Source organism: Hydra viridissima, unplaced genomic scaffold (genome assembly GCF_058129835.1).
Source record: "Hydra viridissima isolate aposymbiotic clone 2 unplaced genomic scaffold, HvirCarnegie_v1 scaffold_8, whole genome shotgun sequence".
Lineage (NCBI taxonomy): Eukaryota > Metazoa > Cnidaria > Hydrozoa > Anthoathecata > Hydridae > Hydra > Hydra viridissima.
The window spans coordinates 805,001-827,500 of record NW_028324307.1 but is presented as its reverse complement, the minus strand read 5'-3'; the positions used below and the strand labels follow the sequence as shown (position 1 = coordinate 827,500).

The 22,500-nt window shown below is 29.5% G+C and overlaps 3 protein-coding genes across 9 annotated transcripts in view; 1 reads left to right on the top strand and 2 right to left on the bottom strand.

The window, feature by feature from the left end:
* Positions 1–1,097: 1,097 nt before the first annotated feature.
* LOC145186796 (uncharacterized) lies at positions 1,098–8,539 on the bottom strand. 5 transcript variants are annotated; one of them, XM_090094713.1, is made up of 10 exons: positions 8,394–8,520; positions 8,194–8,280; positions 7,883–8,077; positions 7,621–7,781; positions 6,823–6,981; positions 4,011–4,093; positions 3,561–3,626; positions 3,268–3,424; positions 2,868–2,972; positions 1,098–1,612 (listed from the first exon to the last, which is right to left on the bottom strand). In XM_090094713.1, the coding sequence occupies exons 7-10, from the start codon at positions 3,618–3,620 to the stop codon at positions 1,239–1,241; spliced, it is 696 nt and encodes a 231-aa protein (XP_089950839.1). In that variant the 5' UTR covers positions 3,621–3,626; positions 4,011–4,093; positions 6,823–6,981; positions 7,621–7,781; positions 7,883–8,077; positions 8,194–8,280; positions 8,394–8,520; the 3' UTR covers positions 1,098–1,238. The 5 variants fall into 5 exon arrangements, with proteins under 5 accessions (XP_089950839.1, XP_089950840.1, XP_089950841.1 ...); XM_090094714.1 differs by having other exon boundaries at positions 7,907–8,077; XM_090094711.1 differs by lacking the exons at positions 1,098–1,612; positions 2,868–2,972 and adding an exon at positions 7,444–7,560 and having other exon boundaries at positions 7,709–7,781; positions 8,394–8,539.
* Positions 8,540–14,553: 6,014 nt separating this feature from the next.
* Positions 14,554–15,861, bottom strand: LOC149884417 (uncharacterized). The gene has a single exon (XM_090096070.1). The coding sequence runs from the start codon at positions 15,859–15,861 to the stop codon at positions 14,554–14,556; it is 1,308 nt and encodes a 435-aa protein (XP_089952196.1).
* Positions 15,862–16,571: 710 nt separating this feature from the next.
* Positions 16,572–22,500, top strand: part of LOC145186991 (dystrophin-like) — a 40,123-nt gene continuing 34,194 nt past the window's right edge. Inside the window, exons 1-6 of one of the 3 annotated variants that reach the window (XM_090095577.1) lie at positions 16,572–16,709; positions 17,456–17,517; positions 17,687–17,782; positions 18,112–18,186; positions 18,293–18,385; positions 20,617–20,699. In XM_090095577.1, the coding sequence (XP_089951703.1) occupies positions 17,509–17,517; positions 17,687–17,782; positions 18,112–18,186; positions 18,293–18,385; positions 20,617–20,699 (356 nt within the window). In that variant the 5' untranslated portion in view covers positions 16,572–16,709; positions 17,456–17,508. Of the gene's footprint in view, positions 16,710–17,082; positions 17,301–17,455; positions 17,518–17,686; positions 17,783–18,111; positions 18,187–18,292; positions 18,386–19,215; positions 19,263–20,616; positions 20,700–22,500 lie in introns of those variants that run through there. The other 2 variants (XM_090095576.1, XM_090095578.1) reach the window with 2 other exon arrangements.

The window sequence follows — 22,500 nt, the reverse complement described above, 5'->3', positions numbered from 1 at the left end:
TCGCACAACTTAAATGTTAACGCGATTAAAGAAACAACGAAACTTATTCGATTATAAAAGAAAATCGCAAAATCTTAATGACGCGCGTCTTTGAGTTCTAAACGATAAAATTGTTTAACAAGTTCAGCATCGATTTTGATTTTTCTTCATGAAGTTCGAGAAATTTCGCATAAATGCGAGCGCATTTGTTTTATAACCTCCATTCCTTCGCATTTAAACTAGAGTAAATTTTAGCTAGTTAAAATTTATTATTACTAGCTATATTTAACAATTAAGGCTGTTTTAAAGTAAACTACTAACTAAACTAGAATTAAATAACACAACACTTCAAAACAGTATGAACTCAATGATAAATATTTTGATAAACAAAGTTTATTCTTTTACAACCTTCCCGTAACTTAAAAACTCCCCACTCCCCCGCAAAGTTTTAAAAATGTGAGGTGAATCTCCAGACTGTGCACTTTGCAGCTGCGTTTTTTGTTGATTAGCACAAATGTTAATTAGTCTGTAGTATGCAATTAGACACGTTCTACATAGTTAGGAATTTTAACATAATTAGCGCGTTCTCACAATGTATATTCGGTACGCTCATGGGGGCTGTTAGTCGCTTTTAAGTTTTATTCTATAAAGTTTTATGTTTAATTGTATTTTATATGACTATTATTGTTTCAATTAACCACGTGGATTAACTCACGTAACCTTTAAATAACCGGAACCTACGTCAACCTAGCAATCATAGAAGTAATTTGACAAAATACTCTTTATCTTGTTAACATCGTGTTGCGATTGAATGAACTCTCCAAATTGACAGTAAATATGTTAAAACCAACTAAAATATTTATACACTAGTCAATGAGTAATGAAGTTATGTATGCGTAACGGAACATTTTTGTCGGATTGTCTATTTTTTGAAATATATAAAGTCATCTATTACAGTCCTGTGACAATTTAAGGTACCTGAGACAAATCCTAGTTTGGAACAGAATTATAGAAATTTTTCCTATTCAAAAGATTAGTTGATGTAAGTTTTTAGTTTTTAGCATGCGATTGGTAGTTTATCATTTGCATTTAAAAATATTTTTGCAAAAAAAAAAATATTTTTCTTCAGTTGCATCAGCTTTTAGAATTATTATTGGGAGAATCAGTGCTAGTAAATATATTTCGCACCTAGGCTACTACTACAGCGACAACATAAAATTATCAAAAAAATAATAATGTAAGCAGCTGAGATGTTAACCTTACTCTGAACTTTTAAAAATAAATCGAGACCATTTAGAAGTCAAACTTTTCTGTTGTATGTTGGACGAATGGTCATTTATTTTCAAAGCATTTCCAGATGTCACACAATTATTTATGGGTTCAAATAAAGGAAATGGATTTGTATTAGATTTACGGTTATTTCTAAGTTTGTCGGATTGCACCTCTTTATCTTTCTCTAGATCTTCAAAAGTGTTTATCACTTGAAGCGTTGGATATTCAATTTTACTTGTACCTCCTTCACATGTTTCTTTTAGTTTTTTAGCACATCTGGACTTTTTGTTTTCTGATTTTCGTTTTTTAATCGAAGAATCCCTCATTTGCACTTCAGCTTGATCAGTGTCCTCGTCAGATCCTAAATAAACATCCAATTCTTAATTAAAAATTTATAAACAAATATTTTTCAGCTGTATTCGAATTTTTGAGAGGAAAATCAATTTTTCGCTTAGGTTTTTTGTATTCTAAAGAAAAATTACTTTTCTTCAAACTTCAAAACCAAAGCAGTGTGAAGAGATTGCTTTTGAAAACTAAAAGATCTTCATTTATGTAGAAAGAATCGTTACCGGCAGTTGAAGGTTGAAGTATCAACAGTGCACTTTTAAACTTTATAGAACAATCCAGTTTCTCAACAAATCTTAAAAGAACTCTCAATAAAAAAATGCTCTTTTCAAATCACTGTTCAAGACTTTCTTCTTCAAACATAAAACTTTCTTGGCTCGTGGAAAATTTTGACACATTCGTCTTTATCAAAGAAATATATTGTGAGGAGGGAGAGTTAGATTAAAAACAACGATCGGAAAAGAAGTACACAAGATGACTCGTCAACTTTTCATATAAATAAATGATAAAGCGAAAAAAATTAAGTTAAAAACAATAACTAAGAAAAGACGTACCAACAGACGTATTCAACCTACCATTTAAATAAATGATAAAGCGAAGAGAAGAAAAGTTAAAAACAACGACTGGGAGAAGACTTACACACGATTATTCATCAATTTATCACGTAAGTAAATGATAAAACAGAAAGAAGAATAGTTAAAAACAACTTGGAAAAGACGTATAAACACGAAAACCCATCAACCTGCCATATAAATAAATGATGAATAGATATCCGTAACCGAAAACAACCAAAAACTATAAAAAGCTCAAAAAAAAAGATATAGTTCGAGGAGCCCTAACGAAACTATATGCAAACCTTGCCTTTCCCTAACCAAACAATCCTCATACCATCAACCTCAACCCCAACCTCCGCATTACTTTCCACATAACCTTAGAACTCATACTTCCCTAAATCCCTAATCCTTAACCTCATAAAACATAACACCACTAATAAAACATTAAATATTCATTTAAAAAAAACGCCGCCCTCACAAAATACAGAAAATATAGATGAAGAATATATTTTATCATTTATTTACCAGTGCCATCTCTTGTCATCCCTTTAATCTAGTTTAGGGTTGTTTTATTATAAAAAAAAACATTACAGATTTTTTTGTTATCCACATAATCCAAGTTGATTTTGCGAATTTTGCGAAAAAAGAAATTTTGAAAAACAATATTTAGAAAAAATAGAAGTAATGGCGTGGTTCGTCATTTGTGATTTTTCATACCTAATTTCTCTGACGAAATATCGCAAAACATCAGCCATTTGTTAGGTAACGAATCATTACGTTGATGAACAGCTGATAAAGGTTCTCTCTGGGTACTTTTTTCTTCTAAAAGACAAAAAATTAAGAAATATATTTGGCAAGGCGTTTAAAATTAACCAGTATATTATTTAACTATTTAACTTAATGAAAAATGACCAGTAAAGTTTGAGAAAAATTTATCATAGATCAAGAATAGTAAAAAATTATTATATGGCAAGAAAAAGAAAAAGATAATCACATGACAAGAAAATTACCATACAACAAGAATAAGAAAAAAATGATCATATCACAAAAAGATTTTTATATGACAAAAAATATGAAAGAGATTGTTGTATGACGTTAAACAATATTGAAAAATCACCGATCCGTTGCCATTTGTCTTCTTTCTTTATTCTTTTCAAGTTCAATTGTTGGCAAGTTTGACGACAATCTTTAGCTATCCCAACATAGTATATAGCTCTAACGGATTGCTTCTCGTTGCAAACTTTACAGAGCCATTTATTTGAAGATTTTGCAACCTAGAAAGAGAAAAATTTTTAAAATCTGAACAAAAAAAAATCAAAGGACTTTCAAGTGAACACTTGTGAAACAGCTTTTTAATAACTCCCTATAACTTCAAAAACAATCAATAATGCATATTCTTAAAAGAACTACCTGATTTACTTGAAATGTGTTGCAATTGAAGCATTGAACTACTCTAAACTCTTGCGCCATAATTTTCTTATTCATCAAAAAAAAAAAACACAAAAAAGTAGAATTTTCAATAATTTAAGGAGCAGAGATGCATAAAATGACAAAAAAAACTATCATGACATCATAAAGGAAACTTTAGATTTCTCATGTAAATATAAAAAGATTCTACATTCTAAACTCCATAACAAAAGAAAAACTATATTTTTTATCATAACACTATGTAATAAAAAGCAAAAAAACTATTAAAAGAACTGAATTTTAAACGGTAACAGAACAAAAATAATGCAAAACTATTTCAATATCAATTCCAAAAGAAAAAAAAATCAACTTTAGTTTTGATTCAACTTTTTACTTCAAATATGCAAAACATTTACTTTAAATATTCACAGACAAAAATACATTAAAAATTACTTTAAACGCATATTTAATGCTGGTAAATTTAAAGTCTTTAGGATTGAAGCCTCTTTATTTTCAACTTGCTGCTTGATCTCCAACTAAAAAAATTCAAAGATTTCTTCTACTAAAGCATATTTTGAACAACATCTCTCTTAAAAACACATAAATAGAAACTGAATGAAATCTTACTTAAGAAACAAACCTAAAAAATCTAGTTTTATACAGCAGCCAAAAAGATGAGACCATCTTTACTTTTATCACATTTTATTTTTATCACTTTTTATGGTATTTGTCTAGGAATTAATTTGTGCAATTTGACAAGGGATTACAAAACTAGCTTATTGTCTCAGCGTTTTGTTTAGCCATGCATGCGTGCGAAGATCACTGTTATTGCGCATCATTTTCATTATAAAGCATTTGATTTAAGCATAAACAACACTATTTTTAATTTAACTGATAATGTCGATTTTTGTTCCTGATAAAGTGTTTTTGCAGGGGATTCTTCTTCATTACTTTAACATGAAGAAAAGTGCTACCGAAAGTCATTGTATTTTGGTTGAAGTTTATGGTGACCATGCTCTAGCTGAGCGAACGTGTCAGAAGTGGTTTGCACGGTTTAAAAGTGGGGATTTTTGTTTGGAAGACCAAGAGCGACCAGGACAGCCAAAAAAATTTGAAGATGCAGAATTGGCAGCATTGCTCGATCAGGATTCTTGTCAAACGCAAGAGGACCTTGCAAAATTGTTAGGAGTTGAACAATCAACAGTTTCCAGACGCCTCAAAGCCATGGGTATGATTCAAAAAATGTCTCATTGGGTTCCACATGAATTGAAAGACAGAGACATGGAAAGAAGAAAGACCATTTGTGAATTGCTGCTTGAAAGACAGAAAAGAAAGGGATTTTCGCATCGAATCGTTACTGGTGATGAGAAATGGATTTATTACAAGAATCCTAAACGAAAAAAGGCCTGGGTAAAGCCAGGTGAACCAGGTCCATCACAACCCAAACGGAATATTCACTGTGCAAAGGTTATGCTGTGTATATGGTGGGATATGAGAGGTGTGGTGTACCATGAGCTTCTGACACCTGGTGAAACTATTAATGGAGAACGTTATCGACGACAATTAATGCATTTGAAGCAAGCTCTGGTCATAAAACGACCAGATTGGGGTAACAGACATGATAAACTCATTTTTCAGCATGATAACGCTTGACCACATGTCGCAAAACCTGTCAAAAACTATTTGGAAAATGTCGGATGGGAAGTGTTACCCCACCCGCAGTATTCTCAGGACATTGCTCCTTCTGACTACTACTTGTTCGATTGCATGAATAACGATTTGATTGGACAGCGCTTCACTTCTTCAGAAAATGTCGAAAAATGGGTCTCTGATTGGATCACTTCTAAGGATGAAGCATTTTTTTGACACGGAATTCCTAAATTGCCGGAAAGATGGGCAAAAGTAGTGACTAGCGATGGACACTTTTTTCATTAATGTATTCATCCATTTAGTTTTTGAAATAAACCTTCAATTTTCAATTAAAAACTGCACGAATTAATTCCTAGAACAAATAGGTAGTTGTTTTTATTACATTTTGATTGTTTTGTTAGATTTCAGAACTTTTAAAAACATTTGACTTTTAAAACATTCTACATTTAACTGCAGAGATCAAAATGATCCAATTGTTAAATTTTTATTTTTATTTTTATCATTTTTTTTTTTTTGTATTATTTAGATAACTTTTTACAACTTTTACTTTATTTGAGTAATTTTAAACCAATATTTAAACCATAAATCATCAAACTGCAAAATGGTAAGATCAAAAAGAATCTTGCAGGAGGAGTAAGGACTCATTATTCAAGAAGTTTTAGGAGGTTCATATCAGCATTACATTGGAGCTCAATTTCCAAGACAACTTATAATATCATTAAACTTTGCAAAGAATATGGGGGAGTGTAATCAAAAGTAGCATTGGACAATCTGGTGTAACAAAGGAGAGATAAGACAGAATAAACACAAAGCTCTCAAAAGATGATCCAATATAAAAAGCTACTTAGTCACAAAATTGTGGAAGAATCATGGAACCAATTGTGGAGCTGTAAAATAATTTTTTTGTGCTTCAGGGTTTTTTGGAAGGTGACCTGCCAAAATTTATAGTTTTCCTATGAGAATCTTATTGCCGAATCAAGTTTACCTAATGCTACTTTAACTAGACATCAAATGACTGAGCCAACAATCTCAATGAAGGATTTAATTCCAAGTATTAACCAACTGTTAAGTATAGTGGGAAAAGTGAAATTGTTTGGAACTTGTAAAATACCACAATAAAAACAAAAAATCCAATCAAGGTCATTATGAACTTCAAAGTTACAAAACAAACAGTGAAAAAAAATAAAAGGGTTAGTCTCATCTTTTTATAGCTGCTGTGTACATTATTTACTAATAACATAAAAAAATTATTATTAAACTAATTCAAATGACATTAAAAAAGTTAAACCTAACATTTAATGAGAAATATGCAACATTATGAATGATGTGTTAAAAATTGATTTATTGAACTGATAACAACTCTTTAGTTCAATAAAAACCTGTATTTTTTGGTGGAAGATTGTACCAGAATAAAAACATGAACATTGAAATTCTTAGTTATTTAATTGCACTATCCTAACACAATGACATGACTAAGAAAACTAGCGTTCTTTTATGAAGAAATTAAATATACATAATTTATAACATATTTTACATATAAAAAAAGTAACAACAAAAATAAAAGATAAAAATTTCATAAATTAATTTACTAAAAATCAAAAAATCATTAACATACTTCAACTGAAGTCAATTTCTTTACGGTTGTTTCAGTTACTAAAATCTTTATTTCACTTTTAGTAAATGTTGCCATAAGATTTTCAGCAGTGTCTTGATTAATTCTATCTAAAGTACCTTCAGCTTCTATCTTTGTGCAACTTGATTCACTTCCAACTTCCTAGCAAATAATAAATATTTACTTAATTATTTGTACTTGCAAACCTTCATACTCCACTCTGAATGTCTACAATAACAAATAGCACTTTTATATGTAAACAGATGGTAACTGAAGATCATATAAATATTAAAAGATTTTAATATACAAACAGATGATAATACAAGATCAAACAAATATTAAAACACTTTAAGCTATGCAGAAATTTCAAAAGAAAACCTTCTGAATGTCATCAATATCTGAATAATTGTTAAAAAAAACAACAACATCAGTTCGTTAACAAATAAAATAGAAACCAAACAGTAGAAAGTTAAATTCATCAACAGCAGCAAACCCAAAAGCATATTTAAAGGCATTCTAAATAGCCATCACAATTTTTAATGATAACAGCAAATTTATATTCCTACAAGTAAATATACTCTCACAAGCTTGTAATCTAAAAATTTGTAAAGCTACAGCATTTACTGTTAAAATACATTCATCTATTGGTGGTTCAATGCACAATTTTAACCACTCTTCATTGATTGCTTCTTCTAGAGGAGGAGGAAATATTTGTACTTGAGGAAGAATTTCCAAATTTAACTAAAAAATAAAGTAGATATACTCATATAGCATCAGAGGTAAAAATAAAAAAAACTATACCTTTCAATAACAATCAGGCAAACATTACTGTGATGTTGGTATAAATAAAATTCTTTCACACATATACTTGTGTTAAACCAATAAACACCTTTTGCGAGATTTCTTGCAGTTCCTGATCAACTGTGAAAACATACTTATACAAGTAATAGTGCTGAAAGAACCTATAAAAATATCAAAATTACACAAAAAATAACACAGACAGCTGCACTTACATGACTCTGACAAATATTCTGAATACCAAAAGTATTGAAAAAATAAGTACCCAAACAGGAAATCAATAACTTGCTTAATTTTGTTTATTTCAAACTCATAGGTTTCACAATTCTTTAGCCCTTGTTTTAAGTCTTCAATGCTGGATTGTAATGAGCAACCTTCTTCGCAGCCATGAAGTAATTTTAAATGTAAGCGTACAAGGCTCAGCAGCTCTTTATCACTTAAACACAATTCTTGTGCAAAACTAAAAAGTTTGGTATCAGAATTTACATAAGGTAACTATTATAAGTAGTAGCACTCTCTAAAATATTTTTCAACAAAAAAAAAAAAAAAAAAAAAAAAGAGGACAGTTTAACATACTTATAAATATTGAAGAAACTGTCAACCATTGCAGCATCTTTTAAATTTGTTTCATGATTTGTTTCATTTAAAAGCTGTACTAAATTACTAAAAACACCAAAATAAAGTTTAAAAGATATACTTTGAATACTACACCATGCACAGATATAAACACTTACACAAAGATATAAATACTTACACACAAATATGTATATACTTACATTTCTAAATCCCATCCTGAATAATTTCTAAGTTTCAGCAATTGCATATCAGTTGAATTTATTAGATCTCTCCAACCCATGTTCAAATTATTTGTTCTAATTATAAACAATGAGAAGTACAGACAACAATACTTGGATGTCATAAAGTTGCAATTTATAATATATCCTAATAGAGATATACTTTTCTTGCTAGATATGCAAACAGATGTACATTTTGAAGGGAAAGAGAGAAGGTTGCATTACTCTTGTGAGAAATAATATCATATCTAGTAACTTTTTGGTTAGAAGATTTATTCTTTCAGAAAAGTTTGATATTTTTATAAATAAAATATATATATTGATAAATTCAACTATAACAACATTGTATTTGTTTAAACAACCAAATAACACTAAATATAATGCAGATATCCAATATATCAATAGGTAAAAATATTGCAACAAAGCCTATTTTTGACACTTTTATTTGTTTCTTAATGGTATTTTAAAAATTCAAAAGTTTTATCAAATACTTTATTAGCACCATATTTTTCTTCTCTAATTTTAAATTTTCAACATTCAATCTTTAGTAACTTTTCTTTTTTAAAAAAAAACAATGTTTTAAGGGTCAGGGTACATCACTTTATTGTGCCTAGGAACAATATTGTAATTGTTCTGAAGCATAGCAGGCAAAAGAATGGTTATTTTTAAAAAAATGAATGAAAAATAATCTTATTTTAATATCATAACAAAAAAGCATTAAAAAAATAACTTAAAGGATAGAAAGTATATGTAGATCCTTAGTACATCAGTTCATTTGGTTAAGTAAAACTGTTATATGTTTTTATAGTTAATATTAAGTGTAAAATTTAAGGATAAAATTAAATTTAAAATTAGTAACTATGTTAAAAAAATTCAAACTTCAAAAAATAAATTTCATAAAACTGATGCTTTATTTTCATTGAGTTAACCTGACTACTAATTTTAAATACTTATATCAGCTATACATTATATTTATAGCTAAATTTAATTTTTAACTTCTTCCCCTACTTAAGTATAGCAAAACTATTAAAAAAATAACATTTAAATTTCTAAACATTTTTTGGTTATATTGAAACGTTTGTTTGTTTTTTTTGAGAAGTGTATTGTTACATCCTTAATCAATCAATATACTAGCAGCATATTTGTGTTAAAGGAGAGTAAAAATAAAGTACAAAAGTAAGTAAATCATATACACAATGAAAGTTGTATTTTATCATAATAATATGATAAAGACATAACTTAACACGATTTATGTAATATAATGGAACTAATTACAGGTTTTATAGTATGTTTTAATAGGATAGTTAAATTGTAATAAGTGACTGATATGTTATGATTAACTTAATTTTGATGAGAATTTTGTAAATTCTTTATCTTATTAAGGCTATTGGATTTTTTTTGTGTGTCACCATTTGCAATGACCGTTGTTTTCTAGTTTTCTAATACACACGAAATATTGATATTAAGAATGTTGAGTAAAGTCTCAATACTCATCATTTGCCACGGCAACCGTGAATAACCATTGTAATCTAAGCAAAAGCCATATGGGTTTTATCAAGTAAAATCTAAAGAAATCATTCTCTGTAATGTGTATGCAGTTCGAATAAGACGTAATCTACAGTTCTTTATGCGACAATTCGAAATGGCACTCTAAAAAGTGTTTTTGAGTCAACTTGAGAGGATTGAAATAGGATGAAGAACACGGGTGAAAAATGAAAGCCAATTGAAGACCTTTTTTAAAAACCTCATTTTTCACTAATTAATAATTTGATTTGTGACATTTGAGGTTTTTAAAATAAGGTCAGGAGAGTTTTCGAATCCAATACCACGGCTTTATTTTCTTTTTTAAATATTTGAATGAAATGAAATTATAAATACACTCTTAATGTATAGTATAGTACTAGAAAATTTCATAAATATTGGATGTATATTTAAATTTGAAGTAAATTGTTAATGTGACATTTGTGGTTTTTAACTTAAAAAATTGTCAAAGAATAAAATAAAAATATCGAATTATTGAATAAAATAGACAAATGTGTTTCAAAAAAGTTTTTTTTTCAACAAAATTAAAAATTTGAAAAAATTATGCCTTTAAGGGTAGATTGGAGTAATATGAGCATCTTGGTAACATGAACATATGCGAAGTTTTCTATTTTGCATTCAAAAATTTTTTTAGAAGTTTTGGTGCTTTTTTTAATCATTTTTATATGATAATTAGATAAAGAAGTCAATTTAGTTTCATGCAATTGCAAGTTATTGGTGAGTGCCTTATTAAAAGTGAACCCAAGTGAATAATTGGGTTTGTTAAAATATTTTCGATATTCATGAAAGGATCTGTGTATTTTACCTTTGATGTTTAAGCTGTTCTTTTTTCATTTTCTTAAAGAAATATTTATTTTCTGAGTCTATGTGGACTTATCAAAAGGGATCTATATGATTTACACATTTTATGCTCAATCTACTTAATCACACCATTTTCCAGGTAATACGAGCTTCGATAAAATATATACAACTCACTGGAGAATCCCTAGGCTAATTCTTCATACCCACTAGATGGCCAAGCTACTCTTTGCCATCAAAATATACCTATTTTGTGATCAGCATGATCTGTTCAACCTCACAAAGATAAAAAAATTCAGATGTATTGGCTCTGGTAAAAGACCTGTCTCTGTGGATTAAACTGAGAAGATATGAATCATTTGATTGTCATATAAGTGTTAATGCCAGGAAAAGAAAATTATTCCTAGATATCAATCCTAGAAAATCATTTGTAGTACCTTTCAGATGAGACTGTTGACCTGATCCTGTTCTCTAATGAATTTTCTGTAAAAGATAAGGTGAAGATTGTCAACAGAATGACTACAGAACCTTCTGAACGAATATGTGAGGTGATACTCTAGGAATGATATAAATGTGCCAGGCAAATTTCTTGATGCAAAAGGAAATGTGCTTGGGGGATTTCGCAACCTAGTGAACACGTTTACTGCTCTCATGCCTCAAGATTGCTAAATCCTTTCTGACACTTCAACCAGAGACATGGACTGAAAATAAAGATTACAGCCAAAGAAGAGAAAGGCTTTTGAAGTTTAGACTAGTGAAAAACACGGCTTAGAGGAGCGTAAAGTTATTTGAAAATTTCAATCAAACTATCAAAAACAATTAAGATGAAAATCAATTCCCTCTTTAAATTGATGAAAATCAAAAAGCCAATCAAACAACAACGTCTGCTATTTATAATGTCTCTAATCTAGAGAATGTAACAAAAAGCAAGTAACAAGTTGAACATTGAATTTGAGACTAAACACTAAGGTTTCACTATTTGAAACATCTCAGTAAATAGTGAAATCTTAGTGTAGTCTCACTAGTATATTCTAGTGGTTTTTTTATTGGTCTGAAAATAATACTATTGGATGCTACTATTATTTTATTTACTATCGTCGGTTAATACTATTGGTCTGAAAATGAAATGTTTCAAATTTCAAGTCCCAAATTTTGTTATAATTGGGTTTCTTTATCGTTGGTTAAAACTTATAGGTAACGGTTCATATAAACTGAACACTCTACAGACATCAGTAACAATATAAATACTATGAACATGTCTTTTTAAACCTACAAATGTCTCTTTAGATAATGTCTTTTCTCTTTATATTTTTAACAAACTTGTAATATTAAATATCTTTATAATGGGGAGCATCAAACTTATTTCCCTTCAGTATAACCTTCTCCACTATCAAAACCATTTTCTTTTACGGGAAACAGACGTCTTTATTCCTTTGCAGTTATTGCTTGCAAGTTATTGGTGAGTGCCTTATTAAAAGTGAACCCAAGTGAATAATTGGGTTTGTTAAAATATTTTCGATATTCATGAAAGGATCTGTGTATTTTACCTTTGATGTTTAAGTTGTTATTTTTTCATTTTCTTAAAGAAATATTTAATTTCTAAGCCTATGTGGACTTATCAAAAGGGATCTATATGATTTACACATTTTATGCTCAATCTACTTAAACACGCCATTTTCCGGGTAATACGAGATTTCAAAGGTCCTTTTGTATCTTTGCCTAAGTTTTCAAATTCTGTTGTTCTCTTATTTTTCTACTTTTCTTTTTTATTTATTTATTTATTTATTTTTTCTTATTGATTGCAGTTTTTTGAACTTTGGACCCTAATAAACCCCACAGCAAATTGCCCGCCTGTTTATATTTAGAATGACATTTGCAGAAGTATATCAGCCTGTTAAATCAGCTTGTTAACATGTTACTTAGCCTAACTTACGTCAATATAAAATGGAGCGGTTTCCACCGGGCTTCATTACAAATGTTAGCTAAGTTATTGCTTAAAAAGATTTTGAAAAGTTCTGAAAAACGGCTTCTCAATTTAGACAGCAGCCTATTTTATATAACTTTTTTTTTTTTTTTCACTCTTTCTGGTGGTCACTGGTGCAATTTATTTTTGAAATACATCAAACTTACTGAGCACCCCACCGCACAACTGTTAATGAAGAATAACTCCCTTTTTTACTTAAGGTATGCTTTTTGATATACACGTTTTCTTTTTGTTTTTTTGTTTTAATAAGAAACATGCTTATAAGAAACTGGTACTATGTAGTTTTTTCTCGCAATCAACAAGTCACTAAATAGCAATAATTTTCTCTTCTAACTAACTCTCCCTTTTTTACAAATTTTCTCCTTTATATATACCCCATGCTTTTCCCAAAATATCCTTCCACAAACCGTCATAAATCACCACAAACACATATTTACAATTCTTATTGGTAAATCTATTAAAGCTATTAAATCCCTAACGTCATCAAATGTTCTAGAACTTTCCGAAATTACACTCCTCCTTGATCCTTACGGATCATCCAAATAGTAATCAAGGTATTTCGAAGGCATGCGCCGTTCCCGACCACTCCGTCGCAAAAGCATGTCGATTTCTTGGGGTCTATCTTCAGCGTCGATATTTTCCTCGTTCGTCTCTAATACATCTTTAATTGGATCTCCTTGGTTTTCAGCGTCCACTTGATCAGTTTCAACATTCATCTCTACTTCCTCATCAGGGATAATGTAGGGCTGAGTATCAGTTCGAGGTCTAACATGTTTCACATGACGCGGAATGCCGTTCACTTCTACGGTTTGGTTTAACGCATTCCGAGTTACCGTAGCTGGTTGCCACTTTGTATGGCACCTCGCATTTGGTGGTTTCAGCCAGACTTTATCGCCAATTCGAAATCTCTCGTTCAGGACATTTCGTGCAGGAAGATTCTCTTTTTTCAATCCTTTCACACCAATGGGGTAGCTGTATATTTTGCCCATCGGGCATGCACCATTTTTGTCGGCTGAGACATTGTACCAATATAGTGCTTCCGGTATCGACATTTTTGATCGTTCTGCTATTCTCTTGATCGTACGGTGGTTTCTTTCCACAATTCCATTTCCTTCAGGATAATAAGCGGCTCTATATCTAATTTGCACTCCCCAACTATCAAGGAAACTCCTTATCTCTTTAGTCTTAAATGTTGGCTCATTGTCAGTTAATATCTCAGACGGTGCTCCACGTTCACAAAAAACAAGACGGAGTATTCGGACTATGGCAACACTTCCGTATGAGCTCGATAATTGTCGCCACAACGCGTATTTTGAAGGTCCACAATCAATTAGACTCAAAAACTTGTCAGTGCCATAATGCGTGATATCCATGGCCAATCTCTCCCAGTTTCCTTTAACATCCAATTTTCCTTTTTCCCACCGTATTGGCGCTGGATCTATTGACTGACATGGTTCGCAATTTTTTATCACACTTCGAACATCGTTTTCAGTAGCAGTCGGAATTGTTTTACGAACAAAGTTTAACGTTCGATTCACTCCAAAATGTCCAGTTCTTTTGTGTATATTGGAAATAGCTTCAGCCTTCGTAGCTGCGACTCCCATGCAACTATTCCGACACTCTGGCACAGTCAGTTTGTTGAGCCATCTGCTGCGAACTCTAGTTAATGCGTCGGCCAAATTATCTTTAGAAGGAATGAGTTTCACCTCGACGCTAACATCGTATTCTTCAATTAGTTGTTGCAACACGCTCAGTCTTCTTCGAATCAGCATTTCCCCCGTCGCTTTTGATCTCAACCTTGATTTTCCCGTAAGGGCGTCAAACATCATCGTCCCAACCCGTCGTCAGACTGACAGCTTTCCTCTTCAAGAGACTACAAATCACTCGCAACCAACCACACACGGTTAAATGTCCTACCAACTGTCCACAGATTGAAAACACAACTCTCCTGGTTAACTTTTGCGAGATAGCATCAACTCGATTCCCTCTGGACCACATCAGTTTGTTACCAACCTTGCGCACACACAATCCTAACACACGAACTCCATTATCATCAATCTGCTCACCATCTTTACTCTCTAAACCATATTTCAAAAAATGCCTCTTGACATAATCAAGACTCACCACACTTTCGTCTACGAAAATGTCGTCTACATAAGCGGACGTTCCCCTCTTCACTAATTCGTCTTGATCAATGACGGCACTCACAACGGATTTCATGATCATTGGCGCAACATTCAATCCGAAACCAAGTCGTGTCAAGCAATACCTTTTATTTCGAAACACCACTGTTTGGAACGGCCAAAGAGATTTATCAGTTTTTAGTTGAAGATAAGCCTTGCGTAAATCGATGATTGCTGGTTTGTTACCCATCCTTCTCCATTCTCTAAGCTTTTCGACACACACATCTGCATCTCTCGTGTATGCCTCAATTAAATCGTTAGCTTCTCTCCAGTCTAGAACAGGTCGGATTTTGTTGTCTTTGTTTCTCTGAATGACAGCCATTAACGGAATCTGCCCTTTGGGCGGCCCCAATTCATTTTCGTTGTACTCTAACAGCCATTTCCGATCAATCCATTCCTGTAGTTCGTTTTCATAGTCTGCTCTAGCGTATTGTGGAATTCCGTACTGTGCCACTTTATTATACAATCGGTTGGGGCCTTCTCCATCTCTCCATTTCCATTTGACTCTCCATTCAGCACCATTAAAAACTGCTTCATGATCTTTCTTTTTTATTTCGATTTTCTTGACTTTGTTCTTGTTCAAAGCCGTTGCTCCACAGTAACTTAATCCGAACTTCGCTTTTCCCAAAGGAGAGATGGATACTCCTCCTAGTAACTTAATGGAACTCATTCCAAGCATCATATCGACTCCAAACGGTTGGAAATCCACTAAAATAACCTGATCACGTGCTTTAATGCCATCAACCTCAAGAATCACGACCGCTGACCCAGTGCACTGATGAACCTTTCCTTCAAACGTTACTACCTTTTGAGAGTTTGAGTACCTACATTGACTTCTGGGCAGGAATTTTTTATTCAAAATTGTCTTCGAACACCCTGTGTCTACTAACGCTGTCGCAACCATACCGTTAACTTTCAAACGAATAACAGGTAATGCGCTCATTCCACCGATGTTCAGGAGCGAGGTAGCGCAGATACCTCGCTCCTGCAATCGTTTCCCTGCAGCTTCCAGCATTTCGATGCAATGTGTCCTTCCTCACCACATTTAAAACATCTAACAGTCTTCGGAGACAAGCTCTTCGCAAGCGAACAGTTCTTTGCAATGTGATTCAAACCTTTACAGTTGTAACACACTAACGCAGTTTTTGTAGCATGGCGTCTAGACACAGCGCCAACAGCATCACTGTCAATCACATTTGCACAGTTCATAGCAGCTCTCACTCTGGGTAACATTTTATCAATCGGGTCCATTACGGCTCGAAATCTTGATGATAAGACTTCTGGCAAACCCACAACAAACGCCAAACGCACAGACTCCTCTGGCAATTTAGCTAGATAGGCTAATCGTCTTAAATCAGCTAAAAACACATCAACTTTTTCTTCATCACATAATTTTCGTTTTAAAGCATTTTATCTTACCTGTTAAGATGTTTTCAAATTGCATTTACTTTTTTTCTCTTTTGATAATATGAAACATAAGGATCTTTAAAGAAACGTTTAATATTAGAGTTAAAAAAAGTAGTAGTAGTACCCTTAAAATAAGAAACTTTCTAGTACTAGCCCATTTGCTTGGTTTCTTATAAAAAAAAAAGCAAAAAAAAAAAAAAACGTGTTCAATGTGTTCAGTGAAATCTCGATTTTACGAAAAATTGAAAAGAGGAAAATAATGCGCTTTATTTATTTTTTTTTTTTTACATAGAAAATATATATAAGTGAAAAATTAAGGAAAATGGAGTATTGTTCGTTAATTGATGTACCATATCGGAAGTTCTTTGTATCCGAAGTTCTAAAGTAAAAAACTATTAATGCACTTTCTGCTTGCTTTTTTCATGACACCTTATAGTATTTAAATAGCTTTGAGACAGTCCTTTGGGAATAGGACTTTTTTATTAACATTGTATCGTATATTTTTAGTAAGGGAATCATCTTAATAGGCATATGATTTTTAAAAATAAATTTACGATGCCTCAATTTTAACCTCAATATTTTTGTTAAAAGGTTTAAGCGTTATGAGATTTAATTTTTCAACTTAATTTAAAACAAATATATTTATAAATTATGATAAGGTTTTTTTCTTTCTAAAATTCTGCCCATAAATTTTATAATTTTAGTATCTTTAAATATAAATATTTATAATTTTAAAATGTTGTAAGTTTGGTTAGTGTTTTTTTTTTTTTTGGATTAGGCAATAACGGCGATTCCCTTCCATATTTCTATATAATGAAGAGGCTATTAAGTTTTAAAAATATTAAGTTTTATTATCATAACTTAGCTAGAAAGGTAGCTAAGGGTATTTAATATAATTTGATGGAAAACACAGCAGGGTTTAGTTTTTCTAATTAGTGTTCTATTCAAAAAAATGAAGAAATACATAAATGTCAGGTGAGTACCTGATGCATGTCTAACTATTTAAACTGTGTGTGTGTGTGTGTGTGTGTGTGTGTGTGTGTGTGTGTGTGTGTGTGTGTGTGTGTGTGTGTGTGTGTGTGTGTGTGTTAGTATATAATTGAAGAAAACCATTTTCCTATATCATTTAGGTGACAATTTTGTAACTCAACAAAAGACCCTTGTGAAATGGGTCAACTATATCATGAATAAGGTAGGAATTTTTTAAATATTTATATGTATTATGTATAATTGTCTACTTTTGTATTTGTGTTGGTTTTAATTGGTTTTAATTAATTTAACTGGTTTTTGTTTTTTTTGTTTTTAATTGGTTTTTGTAATTGGTTTTAATTAATTGGTTACCAATTTCTTCATTTGGACAGAATGCTAAGAACATGCAAATACAAAATACATCAGTAGATTTTCAAGATGGCTTAGCTCTTTTGGGACTGGTTGAAATAGTAACAGGAGAAATACTTGTAAGTTTAAATAGATGTAGAAAGTTCTTATCTTAAAATTTAAAAAAGTTTATTACATATTTATTTCAATTTAGTTTTAATGAGTTTTCAGTCTAAATTAAATGTTTTTTAAAATATATATATATATATATATATATATATATATATATATATATATATATATATATATATATATATATATATATATATATATATATATATATATATATATATATATATATATATATATATATATATATATATATACACACACACATATATATATATAAACACACATAAGAATTAATTACTTTATTATAAATAGATATATGTTTTTTTAAAAAATTAAGATTCAAGAAAAAGGGTCCACAAGAATTCACAAAATTTTTAATGTAAATAAAGCCATAGAAGTTTTGAAGAGTCATGTAAGTTTTTTTCTTGGTTAAATTTTTGAACCATTTTTTGTAGTTGGGTTTTCTTAACTATAAGCATTAAAAAATCATAAGATAATGTTTACTGCTTTTGTTTTAGGTAAGAATTTCAAATATTCAGCCAACGGATATTGTAAATGGAAAAAGTGAAGCAACCCTTGAATTATTGTGGGTGATAGTTGAATGCTATAGAGTAAGAAATCATTTATATAAACATGAATACTGTTAAATTTCATATCTAGTATATTTGTTTATAAAATAGCTGCATTTTCAAATTACAAGGACTTTTTTTTATATGCAGAATATGTTGTTCTTTCTCTAATTTTACATTTTAAGCATTAAAAATCTTACAATAAATTTAAAACTTTCAGTGAACCTTTATTAAATTGTAAAATTACAACAAAATTGTAATTCATGTAAAGTTGAATTTTTTAATTACTATGATATTTTATAAAGTTAAATGGTTAAATTACAATAATATCATATAAATTTACAATGAAATTATTTCACTGATTTAAAATTCTTTTATTGACTCAAATTACTTAAAAACAAAACAAAAAAACAACAACAACAAAAAAACGCTGCTGTTTGGCAAGCTAAAGTTATGTTTAACAACACTCTGTGTTCAGGTTAAAATTTTTTTGAATGAGAAAATAACAAACACAGAAGCTATTTTTAGTAACCAGTCATATTACAAACATAGTAGTAATTCCAGAAACCCATTCAAGCTCTTCCTGATTGATTTTACATATAAGTATAAAATGTATTTGATTTGTTAAAAAAATACAGATTTCATATATTGATACATATAAAATTGCCGAAGTATCAACTACATATTAATCAATACAAAATATATTATTATTTCAGTCTTTACCACGCAATGTTTATTCATAAGTAGGACTTAGAGGATTAGACAATAATTTTACAAAGTTATTGTGGTTCACAGAACAATACAACTTCCCATAATGCCATTGGTTCATGTAAACATAGGAATGTTGTTTGATTTTGCTATTAAATGAGTACTTAATTTATTCCGATTATTGATGTCTTTTGTATATGTGTGCATGCATGTATGTATGTATGTATGTATGTATGTATGTATGTATGTATGTATGTATGTATGTATGTATGTATGTATGTATGTATGTATGTATACTAGTATTTATGCATATATATATATATATATATATATATATATATATATATATATATATATATATATATATATATATATATATATATATATAATATGTAATATATGTAATCCATTTATACAAGAAAATTTTTCAAAATCTTTTTACTGTGAGTTTTAATTTTTTAGTTCTTTTCACATTTTTTTAAGTTTTAGATTGTTGTTAAGAGAAATTTCAATAGCTTAACCATAAATTTGGTGTTTTGCTTAATCTCAGTTTTTGCTGAATCAACTTAATGTTTCCTGGATTGAAAATAATTTTCAACTTTTTATTTTTAATGATACTTATATAAGTTTTTCAGAAATTGACATAATAATAGAAGTTACAAATCAGGTTTCTCAATAAATACCTTCACACAGATATTGAAATAAATTTGATTAATTTATTTCAAGAAGCATTAAAAGATCTGTTTCTAAAAATGCAAATAGCAAAAAAGATTTTTAATACAAGAACTAGCTGACTTTTAATTTTACAATTGTTTTTTATCTTATTGCTTAAAGCTTTTCTATACTTATGTCATGCTTAATGCTAAATGTTATTTTGATTTTGATCTTAAATCTTTAATTCTCTCAAATGTATGTAGATTTACTTTAAAGCTGCCTTCCTAATATGTTGTAAAATGATGTTAAGATCATTATGAATATAATTAACATTCATTCATTGCTGATGGCAACAAGATATCTTTTTATATATTTCAAGTGTCCAATTAACTTTTTCTTTATATTATCAAGAATTTCCATCAAATTTTTGTTTTAGCTATAACATTTTAAACTAGTGTAAATTAATTTTTACTTATTTACTTCTTATTATTAGTTTTTTTGTTTATTTAATTAATTTACATTATCATTACATTGTGTTAGTTTTTTATGCAAGAAGTATCAATAGTTTTTAGTGTATTTGTTTTCTTAGAATTTTAAAGTTATAAACTGTGTTTTAAAAGCAATATTTGTTTACAATAAATGCAATGGAATTCTATTCTATTGTATTTTATAAATCCAATGGAATTCTATTCTATTGTTAAAGGAACAGGAAGATAATTGTAACATGATCTTTCTGTGTATAACAATCTATGTAAAAAGAGTATCTATTGCTTTCTCATTTTTTTAAGCAAAATGATTTTAATATAAAAGTTCTTTTATTGGTTTTTTTTAGCGGTCTTTTTTAAAGATTTACTCAGTTAAGGAATGTTTATCAATGACATTTTAAAAATATTCTTGAATTAATTTTTTAGAGGAAAGAATATATGCATCAAGAAAAAGAGTCCTATGAAAATGAAAGAGTTCTTCTTTTATGGTGCAGGCAATGTACACAAAAGTAAGATGTTTGATCATAAAAAAAAACATCAGCTAATTCTTTTTTGTGCTGTAATTGTACCAGAAAATAATTGTATGTTGTAATAGTAATACTAATAATCATAATAAATAATGATGATGATGATGATGATGACGATGATGATGATGATGATGATGATGAAGATGATGATGATGATGATGATGATGATGATGATGATGATGATGATGATGATGATGATGATGATGATGATGATGATGATGATGATGATGATGATGATGATGATGATGATGATGATGATGATGATGATGATGATGATGATGATGATGATGATGATGATGATGATGATGATGATGATGATGATGATGATGATGATGATGATGATGATGATGATGATGATGATGATGATGATGATGATGATGATGATGATGATGATGATGATGATGATGATGATGATGATGATGATGATGATGATGATGATGATGATGATGATGATGATGATGATGATGATGATGATGATGATGATGATGATGATGATGATGATGATGATGATGATGATGATGATGATGATGATGATGATGGTGATGGTGATGGTGATGGTGATGGTGATGGTGATGGTGATGGTGATGGTGATGGTGATGGTGATGGTGATGGTGATGGTGATGGTGATGGTGATGGTGATGGTGATGGTGATGGTGATGGTGATGGTGATGGTGATGGTGATGGTGATGGTGATGGTGATGGTGATGGTGATGGTGATGGTGATGGTGATGGTGATGGTGATGGTGATGGTGATGGTGATGGTGATGGTGATGGTGATGGTGATGGTGATGATGATGATGATAAAAAAAAAAGTAATAGTAATATTAATATTAATAACAATATTAATATTAATATTAATATTAATATTAATATTAATATTAATATTAATATTAATAATAATAATAATAATAATAATAATAATAATAATAATAATAATAATAATAATAATAATAATAATAATAATAATAATAATAATAATAATAATAATAATAATAATAATAATGATAATAATAATAATAATAATAATAATAATAATAATAATAATGATAATAATAATAATAATAATAATAATAATAATAATAATAATAATAATAATAATAATAATAATAATAATAATAATAATAATAATAATAATAATAATAATAATAATAATAATAATAATAATAATAATAATAGTAATAAATAAATAGATAAATGAATAAGTATATAAAAATATTTAATTATTTAAGATGAATAAAAGTCATGATGTATTATTTTTTTGCTTTTTTACCTCCTGTGATGCATCTAAACATCTAAATATTTATCTTAAGAACATTTGCTGGCAAGAATAGTTACATAGTGTAATTATTTGAAAAATTTATTTTTATTAAAGTTTGCAGGTCTCACAGGGTTTTTGTCAGTGTTTTCCACTTTTTTTCTTTTTATTAAAACTCCTATTGAAAGTTTTTTTTTACAAGTCTTAATTACTTGCTTTAATAGCTTAAAGATATATATATATATATATATATATATATATATATATATATATATATATATATGTATATATATATCTTTATTATGTATATACTGTATGTTAATTACATTATTTATGTACTATACAAATCCTTTCTATTTATATGTTTATATACAAGGTCTGAAATTGCATTAAGTTATTTCACCCTTTGTTTAAATACAGTAACTGTGAATTAATAGTTATGGGAAGAAAAGGAGGTGAACTACTGCCAAATTTTTATTTCAGTAATTTCAAGCAAATGTTGAGGGGGAGAGGTGGGAGAGGTTTTTA